The sequence below is a fragment of the Natrix helvetica genome, assembly GCF_964273705.1.
Source record: "Natrix helvetica genome assembly, chromosome: 1".
Taxonomy (NCBI): domain Eukaryota; kingdom Metazoa; phylum Chordata; class Lepidosauria; order Squamata; family Natricidae; genus Natrix; species Natrix helvetica.
The window spans coordinates 129,971,143-129,995,184 of NC_138548.1; the positions used below are offsets into that span (position 1 = coordinate 129,971,143).

Here is a 24,042-nt window from a genome sequence, read left to right on the forward strand (position 1 = left end):
TTTCTTTGCAGGGAATTATATTTTCAGAAACTGCTGTTGCCCACTATGAAGGTGGTGAAAATTTGTTTAAAAGCAATATTAAGAAGATTCCTGCAAAGAGATTAGGACTTCCTGAAGAGGTATAGTACTATGTTGATTTAATTGCTATATTTCGAACTTCCAAGCGGGGCCCCATGATACTTCAAACTCTATATTTTGTGCAGTGACGTGCGGTGAGGGTTATGGCTGGGGAGGCTGGTGACGTCATCAGGAAGGCGGGGAATGGGACCACGTGTGCAGACCACGTGTGCAGACCACGTGGTCTCGTTCTCCGCCTTCCTGAGTGAACATTAAGGGGACCGCGGCGTAGCATTACTTCCTCTACCGGCACCAGTCCCTTTCACCCCGCTCAAGCCTTGCCGCCTGCAGCCACCGCCCGCCCTCACTGCTCCTTTCGTTGCTTGCCCGCCCGCCTCTAAGGCACGCCAAAGCCTCCTTCGTCCCCCCCCAGCGCGCGCCCTTTTTATTTCCCGCGACACCCCCCCCCCATTTCGGGAAAGCTTTCCCCATTGCCTGGGGGTTGAGGGGGGCGGCTCCTCTCCCCCCACTCCCTCCGTCCCTGCCTCTCTCCTCAGCCCCAAAGCTCCGCCCGCGCAACTCACTTCCAAGGCGATGGCTGCTCCATCCCGCTCCGGCTCTGGAAGCAACCGAAGATCAGGCTGCGTCGCTCGCTCGCTCGCCGGACTGCTTCGGCGCCATTCTGGCTACCTTCGTCCATCCGCACCCGGGAGATGCGGAAGCAGTCCGGTGGACGAGTGACCGAAGATCTCGCTGCCTCGCTCGCTGCCTCACTCGCTCGCTCGCCAGACTGCTTCGGCGCCATTCTGGCTCCCTTCGTCCATCCGCGCCCGGGAGACGCGGAGGGAGAAATGTTGTCGGCGCCTCCAGATGACGAACCAGTCGCTTGCTTTCGTCATCGGGAGGCCGATAACATTTCTGCCTCCATGTCTCCCGGGCGCGGATGGACGAAGGGAGCCAGAATGGCGCCGAAGCAGTCCGGCGAGCGAGCGAGCAAGGCAGCGAGATCTTCGGTCACTCGTCCACCGGACTGCTTCCGCATCTCCCGGGCGCGGATGGACGAAGGGAGCCAGAATGGCGCCGAAGCAGTCCGGCGAGCGAGCGAGCGAGGCAGCGAGATCTTCGGTCACTCGTCCACCGGACTGCTTCCGCATCTCCCGGGCGCAGATGGACGAAGGGAGCCAGAATGGCGCCGAAGCAGTCCGGCGAGCGAGCGAGCGAGGCAGCGAGATCTTCGGTCACTCGTCCACCGGACTGCTTCCGCATCTCCCGGGCGCGGATGGACGAAGGGAGCCAGAATGGCGCCGAAGCAGTCCGGCGAGCGAGCGAGCGAGGCAGCGAGATCTTCGGTCACTCGTCCACCGGACTGCTTCCGCATCTCCCGGGCGCGGATGGACGAAGGGAGCCAGAATGGCGCCAAGACAGTCCGGTGGACGAGTGACCGAAGATCTCGCTGCCTCACTCGCCGGACTGCTTCGGCGCCATTCTGGCTCCCTTCGTCCATCCGCGCCCGGGAGATGCGGAAGCAGTCCGGTGGACGAGTGACCGAAGATCTCGCTGCCTCGCTCGCTCGCTCGCCGGACTGCTTCGGCGCCCGGGAGACGTGGAGGCAGAAATGTTGTCGGCCTCCCGATGACGAAAGCAAGCGACTGGTTCGTCATCCGGAGGCGCCGACAACATTGCTCCCTCCGCGTCTCCCGGGCGCGGCCGGACGGATGTATATAATATTATATATAGTATATAATATTATATACTATTATTCCATGAAGAGAGGTGAGGCCCTGCCTCCCCTGCCTCTAGTGACCGCACGTCACTGATTTTGTGTGTATAGCAAAACCGCCTTGCAGCCTTGGTTGACATAACCTTTATTAATCTGAAACTCAGCAAACAGTTATTTATGTAATTTATTGAATTTTAATTTCATTATTTATTTAAGTTTGCAAGTTTAGTTTCACTTCGTTTATGGATATATTTTATATTTCATTTCAGTTTATGAATGGTGATGAAATGTCATCTCAAAAATCTGGAGCTAAAAAATGCTGTACATTGTAAATGTACAATTAGCACATTGTGGATTTATGTGTCCATGTGTAGGTGAGGGGGGCCATGCTAGTCTTGTTCTAGCACTTAATAATCCTCTTGGTGGCCCTGCCTGTGCTATAATAGTTATATGGTTATTTGTGTTTTTATTTGTTAATTGACTCTTTGGTTAATGTCTGTCTGTCTCCTATCTTGTCCAGAGGGAACTAATGTAATATTGAATAATTCTGTTTCCCTTTTAAGGTATCCGCTTTGGTGTCTTTTCTGCTTTCTCCGGGTGCCTCTTTTATAACTGGAGAAACTGTGAAGGTTGATGGTGGACAAGGCCTATATTCTTCCCTCTGGAACATTCCAGGTAAAACAATGCTTTAAAAATAGTGGTAAAATAGTAATCTGATTGTTTTAGCAGAGGGTGTCTGCTTTCCCTTTTTTTCTGATGCTTTTGCCCTGACATCAAAAACAAAGGTATCTTTAGGACTTCTCCATCTTAATCACATTTCACTTCACTTAGGAGATTGGTCCAGAAATCATTGTATTGCACTTTCCAGATTATGTGCTTTTTTCTGCTAAAATTTTTGTGTTCCAAGGCAAGGAGTAAAAGACGGCTGCTAGAAGTTAATCTTTATTTAAAGAACAACAGTAACTGACTAAGCCAAGATACACAATCCCCGGCTGACAGCAATTTATACAAACGCCGTCAGTCGGGGGACCAATAGGGTAATCAGGATTCTCCCGCCGGATGTATGGGCCAATTAAAGGAAGGTCTACGTGCGCCACCTACTGGTGGACCGGCTCAGTACACAACACCCCTTTCCCCTGGTTCGCGCAGACGTAGTCCCGTAAATACCCGGGACACTGGCGCACGCGCAGAGATCTTCGCTGGGGAGGAGTGGCTGTGGTTGACGTAGAAGGATGGCTTGGTCCGGAAGGCAGGCGGAGCTGTTCCAAAGGCCCCGCCCCGGGAGGTGCACCAAAGTTACGAGATAAGTCTGCAGATCTAAACGTGGTGGGGGACACGGGTTCAGAGCTAGCTGCGTTGTTGTTGTTAGGCCGGCAGGCGGCGTCGCTAGGGCCTAGTCTATTCGGAGTTGATGGTCTATCCGGAGACCCATCGTCAATTCGCCGCCGCAGCTGATCTATGTGGCGCCGCCACATTCGTCCGTCGCCGAGTAGGACCCTGTAAGAGCAGGGCCCCGTTATGTCCGCAATACTTCCGGGTACCCACTTCGGATCACCCGCGAAGTTCCGTGCAAAAACCCTCTCACCCACCCGAAAAGCCCTAGGAGGGGGAGAGGTAGGAAGAGGGGAAGAGGAATACAGAGGGTGTAGACGGTCCAGGGTGGTCCGGATTTTTCTGCCCAAGAGGAGTTCAGCAGGACTTTTACCTGTGAGGGGGCACGGGGTGGAATGCTGGGAACGCAGATAGGTAGTAATCCGGGAGGATAAAGAAAGATTCACCATGCGGGCAAGTGATTCCTTGGCGGAACGCACAGCGCGTTCAGCCAGGCCATTCCCCGCAGGGTGAAAGGGAGCGACTGGGGCATGGCGAATACCCAAAACTGCAAGGAATTGTTGGAATTCCTGGGAAGTGAACTGGGGGCCATTGTCCGAGACAATGACGTCCGGCAACCCATGGGTGTTGAACAGTGAATTAAGGATGCGGATAGTGGCCGCGGAGGTGGTAGAGGGCATAGGAAAAAGTTCCACCCACTTAGACCAGGCATCTATAACAAGGAAGAAGGAAGTGCCTGCGAGGGGGCCCATGAAATCTATATGGAGGCGGCTCCACGGAGCCCTAGGATGTTCCCACTCGCGAGCAGGGGCGGAGGGAGGGGCGGGACGGACCTGTTGGCATGGGGTGCAGCGCTGCACCCAAGCCGTAATGTCTGCATCCATGGAGGGCCACCAGACATACCCCCTGCCCAGGGATTTCATCCGGACTCTGCCGCGGTGCCCTTCATGGAGGCGTGCAAGCACAGACTGCTGCAAACGGTCAGGAATGACCACGCGATGGCCCCATAGGAGGCAACCCTGAAGCGCGGAGAGCTCTGTGCGGCGCCGGTAAAAGGGGAGAAAACGGGGTTCGACAGAGGAGGGAGGCCATCCCCTGTGAACATAGTTAAGGACAGCAGAAATGGTGGAATCAGAGAGAGAGGACAGGGCTATATCGGAGGCGGTAATGGGCAGATGGAGTTCGTCCAGGAGGTGGATGGACTCGATGGGAGCTGGGTTGGAAAGAAGCAGGGGAAGCGGGCAGCGGCTAAGAGCGTCCGCATGGCCCATGTGGCAGCCGGGCTTATGAATGAGGGAGTAATTGTAAGCAGAGAGGAATTCCGCCCAGCGCGACATGCGAGGGGAGAGGATGGGAGGAGTAGGGCGATCCCCTGCGAGGATGCCCAAAAGAGGCTTGTGATCCGTAAAGAGGGAGAAAAGACGGCCGTAGAGATAGTGGTGAAAACATTTTACCCCCGCAACGGCGGCCAGCGCCTCTTTGTCCAGCTGGCTGTAATTTCGCTCAGGCTTGGACAAAGTGCGGGAGTAAAAAGCAATAGGGGCTTCCGAGCCATCAGGGTAAGCGTGGCTCAGGACAGCCCCGACGCCAAAAGGGGAGGTGTCGCAAGCAAGGAGCAGAGGAAGGGACTGATCGTATTGTGCCAGGACAGATGGACGCGTGAGGGATTCCTTGACAGCCGCGAGCGCCTGCGCTTCGCGGCTAGTCCATGTCCAGACGGCAGAGCTATCTAAAAGCCTATGGAGAGGCTCTGTGAGGGAAGCTTTATGAGGAATGAAAGAGGAATAGAAGTTGAGGAGGCCAAGAAAGGCCTGCAACTCAACCTTGTTAGAGGGAGTGGGGGGCGGAGAGAATGGCGACTATTTTGGAGGGGGAGGGATGGACGCCATGCCGGTCAATGAGGAAACCTAAGAATTCAACAGAGGGAACGCCAAGCTGGCATTTGGAGGGTTTAGGGCGAAGGCCAGCTTTATGAAAACGCTGTGGGACGGAGCGAAGAACTTTTATTTATTTATTTTTATTTTATTTCTTGGATTTCTAAACCGCCCCCTCTCCCAGAAAGGGACTCGGGGCGGTGTACAGTCAAATGCAGATAAAAATACAATAGTAATATAAAACAATTAAATACATTTGGATGGAGGAGATAAGGCTGTACAAGAAATAAATAGACTATAAAAACCCTAAAAACACCCCAATTAAAATCCAAACCCAATTAAGATATATCCCGGGGGGTAAACTAAGAGAGTGCCAGGCCAGCTGATTGAAATAGGTGAGTCTTTAATTTCTGACGGAAGGAACGGAGGTCGGTGGTAGTTCGAATGTCGGGGGGGAGGTCATTCCAGAGGGTTGGGCCCATCACAGAGAAGGACCTACTCCTAGGTGTCGCCCGCTGGCATTGCCTAGCGGACGGCACCAGGAGGAGTCCCTCCCTGTGTGAGCGGATAGGTCGCAGGGACGTGTGTGGAAGGATGCGATCCTGCAGATAACTAGGTCCTATGCCATGGAGCGCTTTAAAGATGGTGATCAGTACCTTGAAACGCACCCGAAAGGCCACAGGTAGCCAGTGCAGCTCGCGCAGGAGAGGTGTTACGTGGGAGTAACGTGTACTCCCCATGATAACCCGCGCGGCTGCGTTCTGAACTAGCTGCAGTCTCCGGATGCGTCCCAAGGGAAGCCCCATGTAGAGGGCATTGCAGTAGTCCAGGCGAGACGTCACCAGCGCATGAGTGACCGTGCGCAGGGCACTCCGGTCCAGTAGGGGGCGCAATTGGCGCACCAGGCGAACCTGGTGGAACGCCCCCCTTGCCACGGCTGCCACATGGTCCTCCATTGACAGCCGGGCATCAAGGAGGATGCCCAAATTGCGCGCCCGCTCCACAGGGGACAGTTGTTCGCCCCCTATGGCCAGCGATGGCGTCAGCTGGCTGAACCGAGGCGCCGGTACCCACAGCCACTCAGTCTTGGAGGGGTTGAGTTTGAGTCTGTTGTCCCCCATCCAGACCCCGACGGCTTCCAAACACCGGGACATCACTTTGACAGCCTCGTTGGGGTGGTTTGGGGTTGAAATGTACAGCTGAGTGTCATCAGCGTACAGGTGGTACTCAACCCCAAAACCACGGATGATCTCACCCAGCGGCTTCACATATGCGTTAAACAGGAGAGGCGAGAGGACCGACCCCTGTGGCACCCCACAAGTGAGTGGCCTCAGGGACGACCTCTGCCCCCCTGTCAACACACATTGCTTCCGGTCGGAGAGGTAGGAGCCGAACCACCGCAAAACGGTGCCTCCGACTCCCATCCCCTCCAACCGGCGCAATAGGATACCATGGTCGATGGTATCAAAAGCCGCCGAGAGGTCTAATAGGACCAGGATAGAGGAACAACCCCTATCTCTGGCCCTCCAGAGATCATCAACCAACGCGACCAAGGCTGTCTCTGTGCTGTGCCCGGGTCGGAAGCCGGACTGGCGTGGGTCTAGATAGTCGGATTCGTCCAGGTGTCGTGGAAACTGCTGCGCCATCACATTCTCAACAACCTTCGCCAAAAAGGGGAGGTTGGAGACTGGACGGTAATTAGCTAGCTCCATTGGGTCGAGCGAAGGTCTCTTGAGCAAGGGTCTCACCACCGCCTCTTTCAAGGCGGTTGGTAAGTATCCCTCACCCAATGAGGCGTTCACCAGGCCCAGAAGCCAGCCTCGTGTCACCTCCCATGCTGCCAGTACCAGTCAGGAGGGGCACGTCTCCTGTGGCGCTTCATCACCCTTAGCTCCTCAGTGAACCAAGGAGCCCGGGAGGGTCGATGCCGCAGGAGAGGTCGCAAAGGCGCAACCCGGTCCAAGGCCCCAGTCGTCGCCCTATTCCAGGCAGTCGCCCTATTCCAGGCAGTCACTAGGTCCTCGGAGCGGGAGTCCTGATGGCGAGTCCTGATCGATCCTGAGACATCGTCGAAGTAGGGAGTGACGCCAGGGATCCCATGGAGCAACCGCTCCATGAGACTTTGAAATATGCCAGGAGCAACACTAATGCCAAACTGGAGCCTTTTGCATTTAAAAGCGCCACGGTGGGTCACGATTGTTTGCGCAAGCGCCGTGGCGTCGTCAACAGGGAGCTGCTGATACGCTTGCACAAGGTCCAATTTAGCAAAAATCTTGCCCTGGCCGAGTGTGTGCAGGACGTGTTGCACAACTGGAACAGGATAGGGATGGGCTTGAAGGGCCTTATTGACAGTTGACTTAAAGTCCGCGCAGATCCTTACGGATCCGTCGGACTTCAAGGGGACTACTATAGGAGTCTCCCACGAAGAAAAGTCCACAGGTTGAAATACCCCCTGGGCAAGAAGCTTATCAATTTCAGCGTCTACCTTTGCCCTTAAGGCAAAAGGCAGACGTCGGGCTTTGAGACGGATAGGAGCAACAGTAGGATCAAGGTTGAGGGAAATAGGAGAGCCCGTATAGCAGCCCAGAGAAGAAGAGAAAACATCAGAAAATTCAGAAAGAAGGGAAGAAAGGTCATCCCCAAGGGAAGAAGAACACCGGGTGGAGTGGATCCCCGAAACAAATAGACCGAGAGCACGGAACCAGTCCATCCCTAGTAGAGAAGCTAGTTTTTTTTTTACAATTAGTAGTGGTAGACGCCCACTGAAAGAACCGTAGGTAACAGTAGGCGACGCGCAACCCAGCAGCGGAATTGGGTTGCCCTGGTAGTCTCGAAGACGGCAGCAGGCAGGACTTAGGTCACGTGTTCGGAAGTTAGGCAGAAGAGAAGAGAAGGTGCTCCAGGACATGATAGAACGGGCAGATCCGGTGTCCAGCTCCATGGAGCACGGGCTGCCTTCGATCTGAAGCGAGAGATGGATCTTACCACGTTCTCCCTGGGAGGAGGAGGAAGCGTCGACGACCCATTCCAGACAAGAGTCGTCGATGTCACCTAGGGAGAGAAAATTTTGGCGCCTGGCAGGGAGAGGCGGCGGGGCTGGCCGGTAGATAGAAGGCACCGTAGCAGGACGGGAAACAGGAACGGTAGAGCGGCAAACATTTGCTAAATGGCCCAGTTTACCGCACTTTCGGCACACAGCAGTGCGGAAACGGCAGGCTGAGCGCAAATGGCGGCCGCCGCAGCTGAGGCAATTCCGTGTATCTTTATGGCTCAAAGATTGCAGGCGGTCAATCGCCAAATCTAAGTCAGTTTGAAAAGAGTTAGAGGCGACAAGCTGGTTGGTGGCTGAAGAAATAGCTGGAGGAAAACGCCTCTGGTCAGGAGTGGATTGACCTGCCATTTCGTAAGCGCGAGCCTCATCGACAGCATTCTTCAACGTGAGGTCCGAGCGGGAGAGAATGCGCCGGTGGAGATTAACATCCTTTAAATCATAGATGAATTGCTCGAGGAGCGCTTCGTCTAGGTCGGCAAATTCACAAGTAATAGCGGCAGCTCTAAGCGCGGCTACGTACTGACTTATAGATTGTCCATCTCGTTGAACGCAGTGGCGGAAATCTTGGCGCCTGGCAAAACGTGAGGGCGCTGGCTCATAGTGCGTTTTAAGTTTTGCCATGAGGAGCTCCCATGGCATGGTATGAACAGGGGTGGGGGCAGATAGTGCCCTTGCCGTGGCAAACATTTCTGGGCCACAGTAATTCAAGAAAATACCCCTCTTACGTTCAAGTGAGAGATTCAGCAGGTCATGGGCTTGAAGAAAACATTCAAACCGTTCCATGAACGCCTCCCAGGATTCGGCCTCAATGCGGAATGAAGCGAAGAAAGCTGTATTAGCCATAGTTCTTGTGGTGTAAGGTTCAGGTTCGCTCACCTTCGTCGCCAGTTTTGTGTTCCAAGGCAAGGAGTAAAAGACGGCTGCTAGAAGTTAATCTTTATTTAAAAAACAACAGTAACTGACTAAGCCATGATACACAATCCCCGGCTGACAGCAATTTATACAAACACCGTCAGTCGGGGCACCAATAGGGTAATCAGGATTCTCCCGCCGGATGTATGGGCCAATGAAAGGAAGGTCTACGCGCGCCACCTACTGGTGGACCGGCTCAGTACACAACAAAAATTGCTGACTCAAATGTTTTCACATTGACTACTAAATGCTGACTTTACCTATAAGGCTTCTTATAAGCTTTAAACTCTCAGTTCATACAGAAAGAGGAGATATATTCTAATAATCATGCTACAAGATAGAATTTAATCATATGTTTACTTGAAAGAGTTGGAAGTTTAACAATGTTTACTTAAATCCAAATTTTATTCTCCATCTGTGTGATCACTAATTTGCTCCCTTAAAGTCAAGTTATTACTTTTTAATTTATTTTCTTTCCTGGCTAAACTCTGCTAATGAAAGGAATCTAAATTTACTTAGATTGGAATTACAAGTGCTATAGGATCACGAGAGCTGTTTTCTCTTTGTATGATTGACTTGATTAAATTCATTCATTCATTCGTTCATTTTCTGCAGCTGTCCACCTCTGTCAAATACTCTTCTCTCTCATAAACCTTGGCATAGGTTATTGTGATGCTAGTTTGCTTCAAGAAATCTTACATTACTTTTCATTTACTTCCTTATGTTAATAATTATTTAATCTCTCACCTTTCATGTCTCTGAATAGTTTTAGGGTACATCTACTTTCTACAACAGTTAGCCTCAACTCCCCTGGTAGTGTCATTCCACGGTTGTTGGAATTTTCTTTTGATTTTTCCCTCCTTTCGTGTAATTGGTTTAATTTGGGAATCAGCTATTGTTTGGCTTGTGTTACAGCCATTTATTTCTATTTAATTTTGGGGTGAGTGGAGGACCCATTTCCCTCATGTGAAAGAAGTTAAGGATGTGTGCAAATTGTTTCAGTTAAGGTGTTTTCTTAATTTTGAATGCTATCATATCTGCCATGTAACACTCTATTTCAGCGATAGCGAACCGTTTTTGGCTAGCGTGCAACAAATGGGGGGAGCGCGGGGGGGTCGTGTGCGGGCGTACCGCACCCATAATGCAACGCGTGATTCCCCCAGTGCGCATGCACGCACAACAGGTGCGACCCACCCCATTTTTACATGCTTTTTTTGCCCTCCCCAGGCTCCAAAGGCTTTATAGGAGCCTGAGGAGGGCGAAAAGAGCCTCCCCCGCCCCCCCCGGAAGTCACTTCCGGTTTGCTCAGAGGGTGGTTTTAAGCGCTCCGAAGGCGTCAGGGAAGCCTCCGGACGGTCCCTGAAGCCTCGGGGGGGGGGGGGGCGGGAGAGGCTCTTTTCGCCCTCCCCAGGCTCCTATAAAGCCTCTGGAGCCTGGGGAAGGCGAAAAATAGCTTTTAAAAAGGTGAACTCAGCTGGCCAGCGCGCCCATTCGCGCTGGCTAGCTACAGGGCAGCGCCTCGCGTGCCCTGACAAATGGCTCCACGTGCCACTTGTGGCACGCGTGCCATAGGTTCGCCATCACTGCTCTATTTCAACCAGAACTTACAACTTGGATTCACATATAGTGTGAAGTCCTGGTTTGCTTAATTTTGGTTGGCTAAAACAAAACTGGCTAGATAAACAGAGTACGCTAAACTGCCAACCTCATTGTTGGGGTCAAACAACATTATTTTTGAAAGCAAAAATTACTAGAATTTATTGTGAGTTAAAATACAAATACAAACAAAAATTTAAAAAGCTTGAAAAGAAGAAAGGTCAAGAGAAGATAGAGGAAAGAAAAAAAGTAGCGATTTCCCACCATTTCCTACTTTTAGTGCAGTAGAATACAGAAAAAACAACCCTGAACCTTTTGCATTATAATTCTAATTATTTCAAGCCATTTCCTTAACAACAAAATCATTCTAATAACCAAAACCTAAAATTAGATTTTGTTTCAGTTTTGAGTAAAAAAAATCCAGAAGTAGTTTCCAAATAGAAACAAAAAGTTAAATTCTTCTCTTTAATAAAAGCAATCAATTCTGCCATGTTTACCAATTCCATCACCTTCACCATTGATTCTTCAGTTGTGGGAATTAGTGTATCTTTCTATCTTTGTGTGCTGCTGTTAACATAGGTAGTAATAGCAATAGCACTTAGATTTATATACTGCTTCACAGTGTTTTACAGCCTTTTCTAAGTGGTTTACAGAGTCAGCATATTGCCCCCAACAATCTTGGTCCTCATTTTACCAACCTCAGAAAGATGGAAGACTGAGTTAAAAGTTCCAAATTTTCTATCAATATTTTTGTCCATCAAATCTAAGAGGAAAATTCTGGATTCATTTTTATATTTATTTTAAGAATATTCTGAATTAGGGAAATCTGATTCCAATATTTTTTTGTTTTGTTTTATCACCAAACCATCAGAAATGCTAAAAAGTACCCTTTACAATTACATTTCCAGCATATATTTGAAGTTCCTTTATACATCTTTGACAATTACTCAGGTGTTAAGACTCAAACAACATTCTTAATTGAAACTTAGCCAACAGGATTTTGAATGTAGTCAAATGTCTGAACTCTATTTTTTATTGAGAAGAAAATGACTATCACAATATTCTGAAATATTAAATATATTCATTTTTCTGTTTTTGAGATTATATAAAAGTGACTCTAACTCATTTCATTAGGCTTGTTATAAGTGTTTTTCTTTTGAAAAAAAATCTTTGAAATTTAAATCAATAGCATTGGTTTTGCTTTCTAAGGCAACTTTCTCTTTTCTCCTAGATCATGACAGATGGCCCTCAGCACCAGATGGACATAATGCCAAAGCACTCAGAAGCATGATTTCAGGAAAACCTAAATCAAAACTATAATTCAAAGAAATGGGATTTGTTCCCATTTCATTAGAAAAAAGCTATTTTTCAGTAATTAATTGGAATTTTAAAAATCTGTGCCTTAGAATAAAAACACCTTTTTAATGAAAAGTTAATGAACCTTTAGAACATTCACTAAACACAATTATATGGAGCCATATTATATAAAGTTACATTATTGAACAAATTCATTGCTTGGGTAAACATTATTGGGTAAACTGAAAATCTTGTAACTATTCTGTAAACTTTTGGATCCTATTAACGTATTGATCCATGAATATTCTCTCAAGAAAGTGAAATGGCTGTTTGTGAAACCATTCCTATTACACAAGATTGTTGAAGAAAATGAAACATCCATTGCCACTGTATTGTATCCAGAGCCCTATAAATTAAAATGTGAGATTTTGGGCGTAGGTTTTCTCAATAGAATGACACAATCTTGTGCAAGATCATATCTGATTTTGGCACTCTCATAATTTGGATGGGAAGATATTGATATAACTACAGCTGAAATATGAGAGTTTATTTTCCTGGACACTTTAATGGCTTTGGGTTAATAACTCTTGCCATAATAATGTAAGTCAGAATGGTTAACATTTCAACATAAAGAAATATGTAGTTTATACCTATGTTTCATAGTTGCCTTTCAGCCATGAACAGCATGAGCCCTAATTGCATGCTATACCCTGTCAGATAGAGGGAGATGGGAAGTTAAGAACTTTGATTGATTTATAAATAAATAAAAATAAATAAATACATGTATTTTTGTATGTATGTCATGGACTACACAGTATTGGAGACTTTGCTGTACCATCTCTCACCATCAGTAAGAAACTGGATTTTGCTTTATCTTTTCAACATTTGGATAGCTGCTGGCTGGATTCAAAACTCCCGTTTCTGAATCAATTGCTAAACTAAAAACTTTCTGATTGCTCTGAAGAAGATACATCAAAAGATCTTATAATGACACTTTGAACTTATGGTCTTATCCTTCAAAACCCATAAATACCGATATTTACAGTATTTGTGTTATTTGAGAAGATGGTGTAGTGGTGTAGTTCAGTCCTGGACTATCTTAGATCCACTCTTAGTGATGAAGATCATTGAAAGATACTCTTTGTAAAACACCTCTGAAGAAAAGATAGGATATACATCACCACCACCATCATCATAATCCATTGCTGGGAGTAGGGTTTAAACTAACTAGGCAATCAAATCTAGTTAACATTGAAGAATAAGAATGGACTTGAAATTAAGAGCCATGACGATGCAGTGGTTAGAATGAAATATTGCAGGATAATTCTACTAACTGCCAGCAATTTGATCTTGATCGGTTCAAGGTTGACTCATCCTTCCATCCTTTCAAGGTCAGTAAAATGAGGACCCAGATTGTTGGGGGCAATATATTGACTCCATAAACTGCTTAGAGAGGGCTGTGAAGCACTATGAAGCAGTATATAAGTGCCATTGCTATTGCTAAAAGTATGCATACATTCTTCAAGAAAATTGTCTCAGATTAATTTAGTTTCTTATCTATGTATGAATTTTTCTAATATATATTGTCACCAATTTCATATATATGCCTGGGTAGCTTGCAACAGTTAAACAATGAAAGACAACTGAACAATACAACAATTTAAAACAGAAATATATAAAAATCATAAAAAATAATGTGTAGCCAAAGAATCACACCTACCAATAGAATTCAATAGAACCATTATGCTGACTCCATCAATTTCCTGCATCCCCATGCATGTTGACAAAGCCACATTTTCAAAGTCATTCCAAAGACTAGTAGGATCAGGCCAATCTAATTTCTGGAGAGATGATGTTCCACAGAATAAGTGCTATGCCATGGTCTCTTCCTTGACCCTGCCAGATGACACTCTGGCTGATGGACCCCAGAACATGTCCCTCCTGCTGGATCTGATGGGATGGGTAGATGTAATCGATATGAGACAGTCATACCCTTCCTTAACTCTTCCTTCAGTCTTGTATCTAGAATCTCAGTTGTATGAAGAAGCATAGGTATCTGATGGGGCTAAAATTTGTAGCATAATTTTGTGATGGAACGTTGGTCCTACCTGAACGTTCTTCTCAGCGTGGCGCAGGACAGTCCAGGAATGGGTTGTTCAATCCTTATTTGCCCAAGAGACTGCTGATATCCAATTCTGACGAGGCGCAGCTCCAACTAGAGAAACAAAAGAAGAACAGGCCCTGCCTGCAGCATTAGAAGCCCCCGAGGACCCGGACCTAACCAAAAACAACAACTAGGGTGGGACCTGGACCATCCTGTGCCACACTGAGAAGAACGTTCAGGTAGGACCAACGTTCCTTCTCCAGCTGATGGTGCAGGAGGATCCAGGAATGGGACATACCAAAGTGGCAGTCCCTAGGGTGGGAGCTCACTGGTTCATGGCACCCGAGGGAGCATGTACTCCCTGCAGAACCCTACGCCCAAATGATGCCTCTGCAGACGCAAATACATCCAATCTATAATGCTTAATAAAAGGTGAACGGGAAACCCACGTCGCAGCTCTACAATTGGGGCCTGAGTGTTCCATGCGGCTGTGGTGGCCGCACTCCTAGTCGAATGAGCTGTTATCCCCTGTAGTACCGGTTTGCCTCTCGCCTCATAAGCCCTGGAAATACAAGCTCGCAACCAGCGTTTAATGGTAGAGGAGACCCGTGACCCCATGGCAGAAGGCTGGAAAGAAACAATGCCTCCGTTTTCCTGGAGGGCGCCGTTCTCTTTATGTATATACGGAGGGCTCTCTGCACGTCCAGCTTCTGCCACGACTTCTCCTTTCTATGAGAGGGGTTAGGGCAGAAGTCCAGAAGAATTAATTCCTGGTTCCTATGAAAGTAGGAATTTATCTTGGGGATAAAGGCAGGATCAAGCCTCAGTATAACCGTGTTAGATTGGAAAATACAAAGGTCCTCCCTGACAGAGAGGGCACCTAACTCTGAAATCCTCCTAGCCAATGTGATGGCGACTAGGAGTGAGGAACTGTAAGGACACGGTTCTCAGCGGTTCAAAGGGAGGATCCACTAGGGCCAGGAGGACCATGGACAAATCCCAAGATGGGAACCTGTGAACTACCGGAGGCCGAAGGTTAGCTGCCACCCGTAGACCAGGACAGTTGACAGGGCCGAGACTTGTCTCCGAAGTGTGTTATGGGCCAACTCCCTATCTAGCCCATCCTGGAGGAATTCCAGGATATTCGGGAGCGAGGGACGTTTGGGTTCCACACGCGCCTTACGGCACCAAGTACAAAAAGTGGACCACGTGGCATTATAAATCCTGGTCGTAGCAGGGCATCTGGAAGCCACGATGGTTCGTATCACCCACGAGGAGAACCTTGCCTCTCTTAAGATCTCCCTCTCAAATACCAGGTGATCAACTGGAGCCATTGCGGCTCCGGATGAACCAGGACCCCCTGGTGTAGGGAGATCTTCTCTTGCGGGATTCTCCAGGGTTTGACAATGGACAGACCTAAGAACCAAGGTCTGTGTGGCCAATATGGGGCGACCATGATTACCTCCGCCCCTTCCTTCACTATCTTCCCCAACACCACTGGGATCAGTGGGAGTGGGGGAAATGCATAAAGCAGACCCGGGGGGGGCACTTGCTGCGTAAGGCACTGCTCCCCTCCGGTCCTCGAGTCAGGAACCGCATGAAAAACCTGGGGAGCTGGGCATTTTCCGGAGACGCAAAGAGGTCAACCACTGGCCGTCCGAATCTCCTGCAAATCTCTTTGAACAGTTCTGGTTCCAGCTGCCACTCCATCTGGTCCACCATGGCCCTGCTGAGTCAGTCCGCTTGGTGATTGGCGTCTCCGGATATGTGATCCGCCCTGATGGACAACAGGTGCCTCTCCACCCAATGGCCCAGGTGCTGAGATTCCACCCAGAGGGCTCTGGAGTGAGTCCCTCCCTGCCTGTTTACATGTACCTTTGTGGCCACGTCTGTCAGAAGTAGGACGTGACTTTGCTCTACAAGGGCCTGAAAGTTTCGAAGGGCCAGATGAGCCACACGCAGCTCCAGCCACTTTATGTTTTGTGTAAGATCCAGAGGGGACCAGCGACCCTGGGCCAGCTGTGTCCCCAACAATGCCCCCCATCCATAAAGGCTCACATCCGTGGTCAGGGTAAGCCTCTCTGGCTCCCTGAACACACACCCTTTGGCTAGCGCTGGGGAAACCCATCTTCTTAGTCTCACTTGGGAGGGTACTCGAACTTGAAAGGACGAGGTACTGTGCTTGCTCCTTTGGTACGGGAGCAAGAACCACTGGAGAGTTCTAGCATGGAGCCTCGCCCAGGGAACAAGATCTATACAAGAAATCATCTTCTCCAACAACTGAGATAAGGTGACTATGGCACATGCCATTCTCTCTGCACTTGGTTGACCAGTTTCACTAGGCTAGCCCTGCAAGCTTGGGACAGGAACACGATGCCGGAGGAGGAATCTATGATCGCTTCCAAATGCAACAGTCTGGTAGATGATCGCATGTGGCTCTTCTGGAAATTTACAGAGAGGTAAAGGTCTTCGCTGTCAGGCCTAAATCTTGAAGGGAGGAGGATATCATCTAAATAACAATGAAGTCTGATGGGAACCGTTCTGAGGTGAGCAGCCAGGACTGCCAGGACCTTCGTGAAAGTCCTGGGAGCCAAGGCAAGGCCGAAGGGAAGAGCCCTATACTGGTAGTGGTCACCAGCGTAGGAAAACCTAAGGAACTTTGTGTGCTCAGGGAGGATAGATACATGAAGGTAAGCCTCCGTCAAATCAATGGACGTAAGGTAGTCACCTTCCCTGATATCTTCCAGGATGGAAGGAAGGGATGCCATCTTAAACCATTTGTAAACTAAGTAGTGGTTCAACTTTTTAAGGTCAAGTATTGCCCTCCAACCCCCAGAGGACTTTGGAACCACAAAGAGGTTGGAATAAAAACCCCTGCCCCGGTCCTCCTGGGGAACCACCTCCACCGCCTGGATCTCCATCAGGTGGTCTATCGCCTGGCACATGAGCTATATCTTAAGTGCACATTTGGAGGACGTAAATGTACGAAAGGAAGTCGGGGGGACGGAAAAGAATTCCAGTTGCAGGCCAAACTTTACCATATTGAGGACCCAGAGATCCGAAGTAATATTCTCCCATTGGTTGGCAAACAATGCCAACCGGCCACCAATGGGGACTGTCCAGACCTGGTCATTTATTCCGGCAGAAGGGGCGTCCGCCAGAAAGGGACATTTACCCTGGGGTTGGAAACGTGACCTATTCCTGTAGGAAGATCTATCCTGCCCCCTGTTCTGACGTGGCTGAAAGTTTCTAGGCTGGTAATGATAATCTGTGTCAGTACCCCTATAGGCACCCTACGTGTATATGGTGTGTACTTGTGCTCCTGCTTTTTAGTTGTGGCAGGCAAAACCTTACGTTTGTTCTTATCCTCAATGAGGATTGGGTTCAGAACCTCGCCAAATAGCTTTTTTCCCACATATGGGCCGGCCGCCAGCTTCCACTTTGCTTTGGCCTCCGCCTGCCAGTTTCGAAGCCACACCATCCGCCTAGCTGAAACAGAGGAAGAAAGAGCCCTTGAGGCAAACTTAGCGGCGTTCAAGGTCGCATCCATTGAAAACTGAGTCGCAACCATGACCTTGCTGATGTTCTGAAGCAGCCTCACATCGTGTGCTTGGACACGCTCCTGCATTTGCTCAAGCCACATCAGCGTGGCACGATTGAAGAAGGAGGCAGAGGAAGCGGCCTTAATCGCCCATGTTGCCGCCAGGAAGGTCCTATGCAACGCCAGTTCAGTCCTCTTATCTTCTGCCTTTAAGTTGTTGGCCACATCACTCGCCACCATGAGAGTTGGAGAAGCCAGGGCAGCTACAGGAGCGTCCACCTCTGGAACCTGTAATGCCTGGGAGAAATCAGGCTCCATATTATAGAACCGTCTGTCATTCCCGCCTGGGTTGGGGAAAGTACTTGTCTTGGCCCACTGCTTCTGGATGAGATCCAGAAACAGTTTCGGTGCAGGGATCTCCTCTTTCCGCGCCGCGGGTTCCACAAAAAAAATACTTTTTCTTTGGCGCTGTCTTAGAAGTCGAAGCCTTGGTCCCGGCCTCCTTCTCCTTTTGTTTGTCCTCCTCCGTCTCAACGGCTGCAGTGCTCCTGGTTTTAAATAGCAAGGAACAAATTAGGAGGAAACAAACCGGCAAAGGCCGGAGAATCCGGTTCCAAACCTTCTTCATCAGAAAGCTCCGTCTCCTTTTGTTCCTTCTCTTCCTGGAGTGAAACCTCGTTCCTCAGCAAAGGAGAGACCTCTCTCTGTGCTCTATCTGGACAAGCAACCGGATCCTGGATAAGTCTGCACTTGGCCTCCAACAGCTCTGCGTCCGCCTGGTCAGGTGGGCAACCCTGGAGGGCTATGCCATGTGCAATGGCTCGATGAATAAGAGATTGAATGTTATCAGGCAAGTCCTCAAATTCACCAATGTCATGACTGGGCCCAGGCCTGGGAGCCAGCAAATGCCTGTCTCCTGGTTCAGGAGCAGGCATAATACTTGGAAACAGATAGTACTCGCCTTCCTCGTCCTCAACCTCTGAAAGTGGGGGTGAGATGGAACTGGCCCTAAGGGATCCAGAAATTCTTGAAGGAGAAGGGGATGGAGAAAGTGGAGCTGTCCTGAGGAGGGGGGGGATCTCACTGAAGACAGAGGAGCCTTATCTCCGCCTCCCTGCCTGGACTTCTCCCTTTCCCCTGAACCCCTTGCCTGGGTGGAGCGTGCTTCACCAGTGGAGGAGGATCCTGGGAGGAACTCTTCCTCTTCTTGGAGCTCTTCGAGGGAAGTTGCCGAAGTTGTCCCAGAGCTACTTTCACCGAGGGAATCAGCCATGGCACTGTAGCGATCTCCGTGCCTCAAAGCCTCACTCTACCCAGTTTAGGAACCAGTAAGCAATCTGCGACTGTTCTCACTGGAGCCGGCACTCGCAATGAGCCTTGTGGTAGCGAGAGGGCAACAAAATGGCCGTCGACCATGTGCCCCATCGGATGCTAAAACGAAATGGCCACTGCCTCATGGCCAATAACAAAATGGCCACCACCATGAGGACCTCCACAAGATGGCCACCGCCCAATGAGGTCTACCAAAAAATGGCCGCTCCAGGGCCCCATACTCACAAGGGAGAAGCCTTTGGGGAAAACAGCAGTGCCGGAGAGCAAACGGCCCCGAGAACGTCCAGCTAGCCGTGCAGCTCTTCCGTAAGTCCAGTCGGTGCCACGCACCCTCCCGTCGTCTCTCCGGCCACACAGGAACGCAGGCATGCCACATGTGCGCTCCCGGCACCAGCAGCCTCGATGTCCGCCTGCTGCAGCCCCTGAGAACCAGCGGCAACACAGGGAAACCTCCCTGGCCTCTTGCAAGCCAGTAATTGGTATCAAGCCGAGCAAAGCCGCAATAGACTCCGATGGCCGGCACAGTCGGCTGCTTACTTGCGATGAGCCTGGAAACCTCCAGGAGGATCCAGCCCACACAATTCACTATCCTAACACAAACAGGAGGGAAAGAACTTGTGAGCCAAGTTCAAACACTTTCCTTCTGCTAATAACATTAAAGATAAGTGAAATAAATAAATAAATGAAAAACTATTCTGAGAACAAAACCAATTTTCACTCACAGCAAAAAAAATTACATCTCTTTTTGGGCAAGACTGAGTCGGAATTGGATATCAGCAGTGGAAGCTGGTGGTGTGGCTTAAATTCTGACTCAGGCTCTTGGGCAAATAAGGATTGAACAACCCATTCCTGGACCCTCCTGCGCCATCAGCTGGAGAAGCCTGTTATTTTGACACTATTGTACTGTAATTAGGCATCCATGTATATGTGATGTATTGTGCACTGTTGCATTACTTACAAACATATGCTTATACTTGTTAAAAGCAAAGATTTATATAAGAAATAAAAGTTTAATTTGAAAAAAAATATGGATTTGTATATTTGCTACTATAGTTTTATTGAAAAGATGGCATGTTGGACTACAAATCAGCAAATCTAGGGCAATAGTCTATTTCAGTCTTTAAAATGCCACAAGACTCTTGTGCCGGCTGCAATGGCTTAAAATGTCTCTGACAACAGGTGTGAGATAAGCATATTGGAATCTGGCTCAACTTTTGACAACTGCATGGATAAATGTTAGCCATCTTGATCTATTGTAATAGGTATAGCTTATCAAAGGGCATTCCTTAATCTTAAACATTCTTAACCCTATCCATCCACTTATCTATCATTGTCATTTACTTCCCTCTGCCTTGCCAAGCATAGTTTTGCTCTATTATCTATTTACATCTCATGTCTGAAATATGTAAAGTTCTCTTTGCTACTCATTGTCTGAAAGGAGCAATAAGTTTTATTTAGTCCAGGGCTGATTGAACAGTTCACCTTGAGGACCATAATACCTTTAAATCCTGTCTCAAGTTTCATAACTAGAAATATTAGAAAGACCATAACTTTCATAACCCTGATTTCTGTTGTCACAGAATAATAATAATAAATAATAATAAATATTTATTTCTTAGCCGCACCCTCTCCCGAAGGACTCGGGGCGGCGTACAACAAAACATAGGAAATAAATATATCGACATACATATAACAAAACATATACCAAGACATATATACGACATATACAAGGAGGAGGTGAACTGATAGATAAAAACAAGTAAAAACACAATGTTTAAAAACCCCTAAATAAATTGAATGCAATTAAAATACCCCAAATAAAAAACCCGTCAGGAGCGATATAGTTGGATCAAAGTTGAGCCAGGCCAGCAACTTGAAAAAGGTGGGTCTTGAGCTTTACACGAAAGGAGCGGAGGTCAGAGGTATTCCTAATATCCGGGGGGAGGTCATTCCACAGGGCTGGGCCCGCCACAGAGAAGGCTCTACTCCTAGGCGCCGCCCCTCGACACTGTCTGGTGGACGGCACCTGGAGGAGGCCCTTTCTGTGCGAGCGGATTGGTCGCAGGGATGTATGGGGCAGAATACGATCCCGCAAGTAACTAGGTCCTAAGGCATGGAGCGCTTTAAAGATTGTTATCAAAACCTTGAAACGCACCCGATAGACCACAGGAAGCCAGTGCAGCTCGCGCAGGAATGGTGTCACATGGGAGTACCTAGTACTCCCCATAATTACCCGCGCGGCTGCGTTCTGGACCAACTGTAGCCTCCGGGTGCATTTCAAGGGAAGCCCCATGTAGAGAGCGTTACAGTAGTCCAAGCGAGACGTCACCAGCGCATGAGTGACTGTGCGTAAGGCGTCCCGGTCCAGTAAGGGGCGCAATTGGCGCACCAGGCGAACCTGGTGGAACGCCCCCCTTGCCACGGCTGTCACATGGTCATCCATGGTCAGCTGGGCATCCAGGAGGACGCCCAAATTGCGCGCCCGCTCCACGGGGGCAAGTTGAATGCCCCCGATGGCCAATGAAATCTGTTTAACCTCCACGATCTTAATTATGTCATTGTCTGAGTCCATCCTCTAGGTCAAGGCGGCGTTGACCAAAGCTAGCTATGCTAAAATGATTTATTTTTTTAAAAAAAATTAAAAATATTTTAAAAGTATTTATTTTTATTGTTTTCGTGACCGCCCTTCTGAGAAGAAAAAAAAGACGACTTAAATTACTCAAAGCAAATATGTTTCAAATCATTTTGACTGGAAAAGCCAATAAAGGTTCAGAGACTCAAGATTCGCGATCAGAAATTTGCTGAGAAAAATTACTTGAGCACAACGGGCGTTATTCCAAGCGTGGTCTGTTTTAGCGCTGCCATCTAGAAGAACCCGGAAGGTGAACATATCGGTGGGTTACTCCAAATGCAAAGTCTACCGTAAAATGGTTTTACTGGAGAAGGTGGGAAGCATAGCGCTACCGCTAGTGTTCAGATAAAATCGTGTCTGCAGAATGCTTTGTTAGGCCATAAAACATAGGCATTATATATTTCATAATATAATATTTATATATTGTAGGTGTGCATATAATATAATATTCTATGTACATTAAAGCCACGCATTCTTCTAGCCAAAGAGTTGGGCACATCTGCATTCTTAAAGCTTATTAAACCACAACTTCCAGCATTTCACGCTCTTTCGCCGGGCCTGCCGGGAGTTGTAGTTCAATGGGCTTCTGAGTTTCCCATGGTCGCCCCGCGCGCTAGTTCTTCGTCTGCCTTGAAAATGTTGTCTCTAAGCCGAGGCGTCGGAACGGGGGGGGGGAGGCGCGCGCTTGCGCGAATGACGTTGACGTCGCCGCCGGGTTCGGTATCACGGGTTTCTGCGTGAAGGAGGCGGAGCTCTGGAGAGGGGGAAAAAAATTGGAGGAGGCAGGGAGAGAGGAAGGTCTGGCTGGATAAGGTGACGGCCGCGGGGTGGGGGGTGGGGCAGCCGTTGTATCCTTCCCCCTGCCCCTCGCCCGCGAGAGTGCCCTGGTCTTTCAACCGCCGCCTCCTCTCTCTCTCCGTCCCCCGTTCCCCCCACCTCAGGCTTCAGCTTTCGCTTTCCTGTGGGGTGAGGGGCCGCCGGGCCTGCTCCCCGTCTCCCCCTTTCAACGCCATCCTCCCGTCTTCACCCGACCAGGGCCAAGGAGCATCTCGGGTCTCCGGTGAAAATCGAGAACTGGACCACACCACCTCTCCTCCTCGGCGGTTTGGGCCCGGAGCCTCCAGTCCGGGGGAATTCTCCTCCTCCCTTTCTCCCCCCACCACTCGCGCGCCTTAATTCTGCCCCACAGGTACGTTGGGGGGTGCGCGCGCGCGCGGAGGGTGCGCTGTGGGGGGCCACCAATTCCGGCGCCTCATGAAAAGTGGTGGTGGTGGAGGGGGGGGGGTAGAAGCAAAGCCGACGTCCTGGGGAGGTTGGTGCGCTAAGGGGCGCCAAGGATGGTTGTTTTATGGGCTGTCGCCGCTTTCCGCAGGTATCGGCTTTGTATTGCAGGAGCGACCGCAGAGTTCTGAGGGTAGGAAGTCTCTTGAGTTGTGATTTGAAGGGGAAAAAAGATCCGAGGTTCGCTTGCGTTGCCTGAAAAGAAAGGAGAGGGGGACTACATGAGCTAGCTGACTTGTACTTGGGGGTGGTGGTGGTATGAGGAAGCAGTCCTGCTTTGCTCACTCACAACGTCTTTCTCAAGAAATATAGGTGTCAAAAGTCCTGCCCAGGTATGCCTTGCACGTACATTTTTTATGTGTCATAATTGTTTGAGATCAAACTTCGCTACTAAATGGATGAGAAAGCAATGTCGGTATATAACCTTGGCTGTCAACAGTTAATAGTGTATAAGTGGCCCTGTTTATACCAGAATAACGGTTTGTTTTGGAAATGCCCTGCATGTTTTCCCTCCCTCTGGAGTCCTGCTGATTTATACATAATATATTCTGAGAATTGTGGGCTGTTGTACCATGAAATAAGATTTTAAATATTTGATTATCTGCAGTTGCCTCTTGAAAAAGCACCTTTGGTTATCTGCAGGTCGTTTTTTAGTATTTGAGGAAGAATGTTCAATCCATCACGAAAGAAGATGGAATTCGATTTATCAATTTAAAAACAAGATCTAGAAACAGATGAAAATTAAGGCTCAATAGTGTTATGGACAACCGTGAGAGATATTTTGGGTGTATAATGAAGATTGTCCACAAGAACTGTACTTGGGTCGGTTTTGATGGTGATCTTGACTAATAAAGTTTCACTGAGTGATTTTGGAAAACAGATTACAAATAGAAAAGGTTATATTTGCTTAAGTGGTTTGTGACATGATACTGCCAGTGAACACCGGTTTAATATAATTTGTGCTATTTGTGATTTGGGCTTTTAACTGCTTTTCTCTATGTATTATTTGAAGCATAGAGTCTCTGGGGGCAACTGCTTGATAGATTGTCTCCTGATTTATGAGTGTTGCCCATCATTGCATATTTGTAAATGGAAAAGTGAACACTGGGTTTCTTTTGCCCTGTGTTGTGAAATGTGGAAATACATGCAAGGAATTTTTCTGGCTTCCGCTTTTGCTTGGCAAGCAAATTCTTGCAAGTTTGCCAAGCATTGTGGGTTTGAGGATCAAAGTCTGGAGATGCTGACCACATTTTAAAGATATTTATATTTCAGGTTCCTTTCTCTCACTCTCATGGTAAAAGAGGCTACTAGAA

General features: G+C 48.7%; 1 protein-coding gene across 2 annotated transcripts in view; it reads left to right on the top strand.

The window, feature by feature from the left end:
* Positions 1 to 12,621, top strand: part of LOC309384517 (peroxisomal trans-2-enoyl-CoA reductase-like) — a 52,635-nt gene extending 40,014 nt beyond the window's left edge. For both annotated transcript variants that reach the window (XM_081938184.1, XM_081938183.1), the window contains exons 6-8: positions 12 to 119; positions 2,341 to 2,452; positions 11,775 to 12,621. In XM_081938184.1, coding sequence (XP_081794310.1) covers positions 12 to 119; positions 2,341 to 2,452; positions 11,775 to 11,863 — 309 coding nt within the window. In that variant the 3' untranslated portion in view covers positions 11,864 to 12,621. The remainder of the gene's footprint in view (positions 1 to 11; positions 120 to 2,340; positions 2,453 to 11,774) is intronic.
* The last annotated feature ends 11,421 nt before the right edge of the window (positions 12,622 to 24,042 follow it).